At 41.9% G+C, this 10,200-nt stretch overlaps 1 protein-coding gene across 1 annotated transcript in view; it reads left to right on the top strand.

The window, feature by feature from the left end:
• Positions 1–1,033: 1,033 nt before the first annotated feature.
• Positions 1,034–10,200, top strand: part of LOC119430059 (protein PRRC2A) — a 21,777-nt gene continuing 12,610 nt past the window's right edge. The window contains exons 1-5 of the mRNA XM_037697531.1: positions 1,034–1,178; positions 4,474–4,583; positions 4,725–4,809; positions 4,890–5,085; positions 8,215–9,269. Coding sequence (XP_037553459.1) covers positions 1,090–1,178; positions 4,474–4,583; positions 4,725–4,809; positions 4,890–5,085; positions 8,215–9,269 — 1,535 coding nt within the window. The 5' untranslated portion in view covers positions 1,034–1,089. The remainder of the gene's footprint in view (positions 1,179–4,473; positions 4,584–4,724; positions 4,810–4,889; positions 5,086–8,214; positions 9,270–10,200) is intronic.

Here is a 10,200-nt window from a genome sequence, read left to right as displayed (position 1 = left end):
TCTGTAGCATCTTAGCTAGCGCATCTGTATTGCACACTAACTTAGCTCTACTTCTTGTTGTGCCAAGCTCTCTAAAATAGTTACTGAATCAAGTGTTTACTTATGTAAGTAAACACAGATGTTTAACAACTTGTTAAAATACACCCGAATGCAGGAAATGGCATCTACTTTATTCAAAATTTTCTGGGGGAGGACCCCTCATATGAATCAGTGTTGCCAGGTGTACGATAATTATCGTATTTGTACTACAATTTTGCCCACTGTACGATCAATAATCCCAAAAAAGGCCAAATATACTATAATTTGACCATTCCGTGAATGTGTGGTTGTAATCAGTTGTCTGATTGCCTGTCGCAACTGTCTGTCCGAGTTTTTTTGTGAACCCTGAAGGCATCTGCGTCCACAAACAGATGCTTTTCAAAATGTTACCTACCAGTGACGTATTTGCGTTTGCCTCAGAACAACGGCCATGATTGGATGAATAGTCCGCTGCGCCCGCCCCATGAGTGAGGAAAAGAAAAAAGAAAAGAAGAAGAAGCAGAGCCGGTCTGGAAGCGGACCCATCACTACTATAGCGCATTAATAGATTTGTTATTTTGGTTATGACGGGTGTACGATAATTTCCCGCAAAATACGATAATTTCATGTCTCTAGTACAATAATCCTACATTTCTCACCTGGCAACACTGATATGAATGCTTCTGATGTCAATGGCCACCACTTTGTTCAAGTCAAGAGTCATGTCAGCAGTGGGGGCTAAGCACCCCTAAAGGTCAGATTTTAGAATCGCCCCTGTTGCAGCCACAAGAAAATTGGCACTAATTTGATTAAATCACTGTCATGCCGCACTAAAGAGAAAATATGTCAACGATTTGAACAAATTAAGAGATTTAACGCAATGCTGCCCCTTTGTATCAGAACGTTTTGAAGGAATCGGAAGCTCCACAAACGCCTCCATATGTCCACACATTTTAAGAAGGTGGGGGGGGGTGCACCCCATTTTAACAGTGGAACCCCCCTCGAAGATGTTGTGCACATGCGCGGTGTGCGATCCACGGGAGCGCGAGAGAGGTAGCGAAGGCAGTCCTAATGGCGGAGAATGTACGGTCGCCTTTCGACTACCGGGAGCCTCCAACCCTCGACAGCGACGGGGATGGGAGCAAGCCGCCGCCGCGGAGGTGAGTGAGCACGGCGAGCCTCGGGGCTTTCGGTCGCCGCGAGCCGGTCCTTTCACCAGGGGATTTGTGCCAGCAGAGCCCAGGGACGCACGCGCCGAGGGCGTGCACGTCTATGTAAACGTTAGGAGTCTGGTGGGTTCGCGTGCGCGATTTCAGACGATGTTGCAGAAAAAGAAACAACAAAAAAAAAAGCGTGGGGGTTGTTTGTTTGGCTGCTGTTTGCAGGTGGGGGTTGTGGGGTTGCGCCTCACTAACCAACCCGCCTCGCGCCTCAAAGAGCCGCCTGTTGTTTTTGATGTTTTGACGGAGAAGTCCCAGCTAGCTGCAGGAAGCTAGCAGGCTAGCTGTATTAGCATTGAACGCTAGCACAAACCCCATAGGAATTCTGTGCTGTTTTAAACTCAGCGGGCTCCCTGGTTATAAACTCACGCGTATCAGAGCTTTTAGACCACAGATTCTTCAACGTGTTACTCATTACTTTTATTCGGCTCTAGTCACTTGACAACTGACACGACTTTTGCTCAGCACGGAGTAAACAAAGTTGCTGACCACTAGTGAAAACGCATCCGTCAACAGACAGTTTACTGTCACCGGGTGCAACGAAAATGGGCTGTATTGTTGCCCTAATCAGGCTTTTGTAATTGCAGTTACACGAGCTAAGTGACGAAATGAAAGATTTAACAGTTTATAATCAGAGCCCTTAGATCTCCATCATCACACCCCTGCTGCTTTGTTTCAACTGAAAGAATAATTAATTATTTTTGCAAACCCAGACACATTCAGATATGATCATGCTGTAATTAGGTTAAAATCAATGCATAATTTCAAAACCCAAACTTTCAAACTTGGAAATCAAATGGTTTATATGTTTAAATAATTGTCAACAACCTGGTGTATTGAAAAATACTAGTGCAGGATTCCTCAGTATGTGCTTTTTGGAAAATTGATATCACCTTAAGCAAGGGGTGTTCAAATGTTTTCATATGTGGACCCAATCCATCCAGATGAAAGGACTCGTGGGCGACAAAAAATGTGAATTTAACTCAACACGAACAATATTTTGGAGAAAGGACAAAAGTTGACTCATTTTGGTGGAGAAAGAGTTTTAAATTGTTGTAGATCCAAAACATTAAAAGCCTCATAAACACTAAGCTTATATGCTGATCGAAGTTCTGAAAAATCGACCAGCTGTCAGTCGCTACAACAGATTCATAGAAGGTTTGATAAAGTTGATCAACTTGTATGTAGATGATACCACGTTATATTAATTAGAAATGGCCAGTTTACTTCTTGATTGTTTTATCAACTGCAATATTTAGCTAAGTTTTATGAATTCTTATCCAAAAGTCTCCTTTCTGGTGCTTTGTACCATGAAGTGAAAATAAAACGATTACAGCCAAAGGTTTGTATTTTGCTGTTGAACCTACATATTATACAAAAAAAAGGATTACCAACTAATTTTCAGAAGCCTGCTGGCCAAAACCATACCATTCTTAATGCGCAGTTGTGGGCCGCACACGATCACTCCAAGGGCCGCAAATGACCCACAGGCCACACTTTGGACACCCGTGCCTTAAAGTTAATAGCATTTTTTATTCATTCAACCTTTATTTCATCACTATTGTTAAAAAATAAAAATAAAAACTAGTTAAATACCTAGTATACCTTGATGGAATGCATATTTCCCTGCTCCTTTAACCTCCTAAGACCTGAACTCTTGCATATATGAATGTCAGGTTCTGGGAGGTTAAGGTTGAAAATTCTCCTGAACTTTCATAGAGGGGAAAAAAAATCTATCCATTTTGATCAAATCTAAAAAATATTGTAATGCGGACTCTCTGGTCAGAGTATGTATTATGAATGACTCTCAGCTACTCCCAATTTGACATCGGTATCTGTAAACCTGAGGGATATTTATGTGTAGTGTGGTGGCCATCTTGAATCGTCTTTATTCCTAAAGTTAATTAACTTTAGATGTGCATTCAGTAATTATTTCTGAATAATGTTCTTTCGGCTCCTTTCTCCTTTTTCGCCGTATTTACCCCCATTAAAAATGAACGGAGCTCATTTTACATCCTTCGAATCTTAAAATCTGTTTGCAACCTTTCACTGCTCCTTTCATATTGTGTTCTGGTTCAGCTAATTTCAGCTGGGGTTTTTCAGCTGTTTTGTGCTCCTTTCAGATTCTTTCTGCTAGCTACAACATTTTTGTGCTTCTAATTTTTTTCTGCTAATTTCAGCTTGTTATGCTCGTTTCATTTTAATTCTATAAATTTCAGCTTTTTCTGCTATTTCAGCTACTATTTAGCTGTTTTATGCTAATTTCAGCTTTTTTCAAATAATTTCCACTTTTTGGTGCTCATTTCTGCTTCTTTCAGCCTAATAGGGCAAATGTCTTTTATCTGCTTTTTTCTACTAACTTAAGCTTATTTTACATTTTCAGCTACATTTTTAGCATTTTTTTTTTAGCTAATTTTGGTTGTTTTCAGTTAAATTCAAGTTTTCAATGTAATTTTTGTTGCCACTTTCATCCTAATTAACTTCTTTATGGTGATTTCAGCTTGTTATTCTCCTTTCAGCTTTTTTATGTTACTTTTGGCTTTTTCTGCTACTGCTATTTCAGCTACTATTCAGCTGTTTCATGCTAATTTTATCCTTTTCAGCTAATTCCACATTTTTTTTAGCTCATTTCAGCTCTTTCCACTTCCTTCTAGTAGTTTAAGCTTCTTTCTGCCTTTTCAGCTACTTTTCAGCTATTTATTTGCTACTTTCGGTTTGTTTTAAGCTATTTTATTTAATTTGTGCTTATTTATATCTAATTCATTAAAAATATGTTCTTTCTGCTTTTTTTTTTTTTTTTTTTGCTAATTAAGGCTTGTTCTTTCATTTTGGCTATAATTCAGCATTTATTTATATATGTTTTTTTAGCTAATTTCAACTGTTTTCCAGCAAGTTCTTCAGCAATAAGCATTCACACTGCATTTTTGCAAGGAATGCATGTCTCTAGTTTAAATTGTATTTATTGGCTCATGAGATATGTTGTAAACAGACAAACTTAATTCATACAGACACCGGCAAAAATCTAATTGCCCACCTTGGCCTTTTGGTGGTGAGTGATGAGCAGTTCATATCCTTGTTTAGATGCAGCATCCAAGTAAAACAACAAACAAACTGTTTGAAATCTACGCTGGCTTTGCAGCAAGTTGTTTTACTTTAGTTATTTTTCTCTGCAGAAATGGGGGTTTAAGCATGGCTCTATGTAACGGTGATAAACAATGGCTTTTTGTGTTTGCAGCCGTGTGTGTGGGAGAAAAAGGAAGGGGACACCTGTGAAGGTGTGCGATCGAGCGTATGTAACAGAAGATGAGGAGGAGGAGAGCATGTCGGAGCACAGCTACAGCCCTGGTACTTCGACACTTATTCTCATGTGTTTATTCACTGCGGTGCCTGGAGAAAACCAGTTACTTGTTGTGTTTCTTACATTAGAGCTGTTGTAGTTGAGAGAAGTTAAGATGAGCTGTAATTAAACGGTTCAATTTACTGCAGGGGATGGCCAGTACCCAGAAGGTGCAGACGACCACCTCCCCCCACCTGGGAGTCCCTACTACCTACCTGATCCCACACAGCTCTGGTTAGATGGACCCCCTCCAGTTTGCTTGAAGTTTCAGCTGGAGGGGAACCGCGTTGCTAAACTCACTTTGTGTTTTCCAGCGTCCCTGAGTTGGGGGAGGACGGGGCCAGCGGTGTCCGAGGTCCCGTGCTTTTCCATCCGCCTCCCAACTGCCGCATTCGAGAAGTCCACTGTGGGACGCAGGTGCGGTTGGTCGTCATAGCGATTCGAGACATCGCAAAAGGAGAGGAGATCACGGTGGACTACAGCCTGACGGACTGGGGAGAGAACGCGCTGGTGAGCTACTGACCTCATGGTAAACTGGATAAATAAACAGCTGGTGGGGCTGTTCTGTGTCTTTCTGACCGTTGAAGGAACCAGACATTAAACTGATCATATTCACTGATGCTTCTTAATTATTGTTCCTGCAGCTGAAGTCTTTCTGTTCATGATCTCCATTGTTTTAATTTCTGAACAGCAAGTTTGATTGGTGCTGTTGTTTTGTTTGGGCAAAAATCAGTGTGAAGCAACCAGTTATTAGTGGAGAAATTTCTAAACTCTCACAGCATTTTAGCAAGAAAATGGGGTTTGTAGATTGAAAAATGTTCAAGGTTTTTTTTTTTTTTTGAGAAAATACTTTTACAACTTGCATTAAATAAACAGATGATTTGCCAGACTTGGTTCATAAAATGTTTTATTATATAAGGGAACAAATCAAACGTACTGGACTCTTAGACCAGGGTTCTCAAACTTTTTGGGTTCAGGGACCCCCTCATAACCCTCATGTTTATTAAATAATTTTCTTCAGTTTGTCTCTTTAACGCAATGGAAATATTTGTGTAACATAAATACTTAAGACCTGTTCTTTAATAGTGTTAATACAATTTTTATACTTTTAAACATGGGGTATTTTTCATTCAAGAGCATGCCAGTGATTCATGTGATTCAGTAATTCAAGATTCATGCCAGTGTTGCACCATATTCTGTGACCACCATATATTGTGACCATAGGAGGTGCTGTTGCATTTTTGCAACATAAGCTTTGAAGGGCAAGGGCATAGACATGCCCCCTCCCTTCAAAAGTTTACGTTTTTGGCGTAGCATACTCTTCTTCGAGGCCAAGGTGTGGCAAAATATGGTGTAAAAATGCAACAGCGCGTATGGGGGGGCAGGGTAGGCCTGTCACGATAACAAATTTTGTTGTGCGATTAATTGTCTCAGAAATTATTGCGATAAATGATAATATTGTTTGAAATTTGACACTAATTAGTATTTTTTGTCAAATTTAAGAAGAAATGTTGGTTAATTTGTGTGTAGTACCTTTTTTGACCACTGGATGGTAGTATAAGACAATTTGAACCATTTGGGAACGAGCAGCGTCTCTTTAAGAAAAATGGGAGGGAGGCCCCTTGACGTGACATGGGTTGTCTCTCACTCCTTTTTTCGGTTCTCAAAATGGCGGACGCTCGTTGTGGTTTGAGCTCTTTAGCATAGCATTTTTCACACAAAGCGTTTGATTTGGGCTGGGCGATATGGCCTAAAATCAATATCACAATATATTGAGCAGTTCACCTCTAACGATAAATGGACGATAACTGCAACCCCCGAAATTAATGTGATAGGCCGCCGTAAATAATTCACAGCCAGTTATAATGATGGCATAATTCCCATTTTATTGCCACGTTAATGAACTTTGAAACTACAGCTTTTGCAAATAAATGAAGAAAATGTGTACATTTAGTTGTTAATAGTTTTTGAACAAATAAGCACAAGTGAGCACATTTAGAAGTATAAAATAACAACTGGAAGAGGTTGAATGTATTGCCATGGCTTGTCGCAACAGTCTCTTGGCATAGTTTACACTTGGCTTTTTTTTTGGTTCAATATCGTCTTTTCTGAGCCCAAAATGTTGCCAGACGACTGATGACGCTTTTTTTGGGGGGGGGGGGATTAACAGCTCCTCTTCCTCCTGGACCAGCTCTGCCGCTGCTGCTGCCACTTCAACATTCGAAATTTTCTCCATTTTCGTAACCGCACCGTCTCTTTCACTTCTTGTTACAGACTAGATGGGGTGGAGTCACGTGACTACAGACTGCAGTAGCGCAGCGTCTTAAAGGGACATGAGCATAGATTACCTATACACAGCCAAAAGACAAAACGACTTTTCTTTTTCTTTTTTTAAAACACCGAAAATACAGACATGGGCAAAATGGCGTCGATCATTGTTATAAATTTTGGTGTCGGTTAATTTTCAGTATATTGCCCAGCCCTTCTTTTAATAAAATATCAGTAAACAAGTTCTCGGCTTCTTTTTGCAGAGAAAAACAACTTTTTACACAAAGGCACGGGTTTCATCCGTGAATTTTGGAGCTTCGACAAGACGGAGGTTTTTTTCCCGAGGTCGCCCTGTTAGCTTAGCTTCTCCGCTTAGCTGCTTTTAACGATCCAAAAATGCAATTTTGGGCGGTTCAGACAGATTTTACAGAAAAGAGAAAAAAGAGTAAGGGAGGGGTCAGTGAAGAGCTCCAGAGTTGAGCCTTTTGGTCATCCGGTGTCTTCAGTAGAAAGAGAGCGACACGAAGAAACGATAAATCGATAAATGAAAATGAGGTTGATAATTTTCATTTATCATGCGATTAATTGATTTATTGATTTATTGATTTATTGTTTATTGAGACAGGCCTAGGGCAGGGTCCTCCCCTAGAGAATTTTGAATAAAGTATGTGATTTCCTGCATTTTGGTGTATTTTAACAAGTATTTAAACATCTACATGCTTGTAAAAAAAAAAAAAAATGCGGACCCCCAAGCACTGGCTCGCGGACACCTGGGGGTCCAGGGACCCCAATTTGAGAACCACTGTCTTAAAGCATACAGCTAGCTGATGTAATATGGTTAGCCTTTGTAGCTACTTGGAAGGTGCTAAACGAGTGTTTGCCTCATCATGCACAAAGCGAGTCGCGTGTGTAACTATGCAGTTAATAAAAGATAGACTCGCTACGAATACACGAAAATAAATGAAGTCTTACAAAATGGCAGGTGTCGCCCTCCGGAACATCTTCAGTCTGTTCAGACTGCTGTTCTGATTCCATTTTTGGTAAATAAAAGATTGGTTTGTACTCGGTGACAAATATTACAACATATTGATGAGCACAGGATAAACAATTAGCTGATTATTAGTGAGACATTTTGTACATTTTGTACTTTTGACAGGAGTCACAACAACGCAGTGAACCAATACAGTTTGCTGTCTATCAACACACGCAAACACAAGCTGGACCACTTCGATTGCAACGGTCATATTTGGAAACTATTCAACTTGTTTGATGAACTTCCATCTCCAATTTTAAATGTCATTAAAATAAATTTGTGTACATGAAGCGTGATCTTCATTTTACGTCTTTAATTTTGAAATTGTTTTGTATCAGGAGGAAGAGGCCGGCCCTCATCCGCTGTCCCTCTCCGTCTCCGATTACCTGACCCCCTCCTGGTCGTTGTCACCCTCATCCTCCCCCCTCACCCACTCCGAGCCCAGCGACTCGGACCGAGAGGAGGACGAGGAGGAGGAAGATGACGATGACGACGATGATGACGAAGAGGAGGAAATCGACGAGATAAGGGGCCGGATGCTTCGCCGTCGCAAGAAGCGCAAGCTGCCCGCGGTGGTGAATTCGAAGAAGAAAAGCGTGCCCGCCTCCCCCAGGGGGCCCGGGCGCCCCTGCTCCTCCTTTTCCCGCTCGGCGCCTGTCGCGCCCCCAGCTCGATCCCAGCCCCCGGCCAACACCCTGGCTCCTCCCACCACTAACATCAACAATAACATCAACATAAACATTGGCGGCTCCAGTGGTGCGGCGGTGAGCCGCCGGCAGCACTGCCCGTACTGCGGACGACACTTTCGCTCTCTGGCACGCCACCTGGAGAAATACCACGCCAACCAGCCGGAGGTCAGAACGGCCATGGAGCTGGCACACCTCCACAGCTCCTCAAACGGCAACGCTGCACACCCCTCATCTTCTTCCACTGCTGCCCCCCACAGCCATTCCTTTGCCGTCCCTCAGCAGTCTCCCTCCGCCCCGACTCCACCTCCCCTCTTCTCCAGAGAGAGGGAATCGACTGCGACGCGCTCGAGCACGGGCAGCGTCTCCTTCTCCCTCTCGCTCTCACCGCCTCCTTCAGCGCAGCCTGCAGCCTCCAAGAAGGCGCCGAGCTTACCACAGCCTCCAGCGAAGCTCTCCACACCCCCGATGATGTCCCGAGTGAAGAGCCCATCGCCGCCTCTTTCTCCGCCTACTCCTAAAAGGGGGCGGAGGATGAAGAAAGAAAAGCCAGAGGAGCAGCCGAAGGTGGAGGTGGAGAGCCCAAGGAATCAAGACGAGCTGCTGCCGCCTCCTACGCCAGAACCGGACATCGATCCAGAAGAAGATCTGGAGCTGAGTGGGGACGGAGACGACGACGGTCCGGAGAAGAATGGAGACATTTTAAGGTGTGGTTGGATATTTTTCCTCCAGTGTTATGACTGATTCTTAATGTTGACAGAATTCATTTCTGATACCACTGGCCTTTTTCCAGTCACACCAGTTTACCGTGTGACCTGGAAAGATGTCGTCTTGTGATTTTCACATATTTGACTGCATTTTAAGGGTTTGTTTTATATTTTAAACATTACTTTCCTGGATAAAATTGGCAGCAGAGTTTTAATGGATGATATTCAAAACTATAGCTTGGTATTTTGGGATATACTAGTACAGTAGTCCCTTGTTTACTGCGGGAGTTTGGTTCGGGATCCCCCCGCAGTAAATGAAAATCTGCAAAGTAGCTATGTTATATTCATTTTGGTATTTATATACAGTGAGGAAAATAAGTATTTGAACACCCTGCGACTTTGCAAGTTCTCCCACTTAGAAATCATGGAGGGGTCTGAAATTTTCATCTTAGGTGCATGTCCACTGTGAGAGACATAATCTAATTTTTTTTTTAATCTGGTAATCACAATGTAAGATTTTTTAAATCATTTATTTGTGTGTTACTGCTGCAAATAAGTATTTGAACACCTGTGAAAATCAATGTTAATATTTGGTACAGTAGCCTTTGTTTGCAGTTACAGAGGTCAAAGGTTTCCTGTAGTGTTTCACCAGGTTTGCTCACACCGCAGCAGAGATTTTGGCCCATTCCTCCACACAGATCTTTTTTCATTCAACCTTTATTTAGACAGGTAAATCCCATTGAGCCTCGAGGACTCTTTTACAAGAGAGACCTGGTTTCAACAAAGATGACAACAATGGACAACAGCGACAACAATAGACGGTTATAAAAAGGCATACAGATTTTTTTTTTAATATAAATAAGATGCAAAAAAAGTAACAAAAACAGCTAGATTCTAAGGCGAATGTAGAAAACTAAAAACAGGAACATGT

This window comes from Nematolebias whitei, chromosome 1 (genome assembly GCF_014905685.2).
Source record: "Nematolebias whitei isolate Nwh7 chromosome 1, NemWhi1, whole genome shotgun sequence".
Lineage (NCBI taxonomy): Eukaryota > Metazoa > Chordata > Actinopteri > Cyprinodontiformes > Rivulidae > Nematolebias > Nematolebias whitei.
This window is presented reverse-complemented; position numbering and strand designations above follow the sequence as displayed.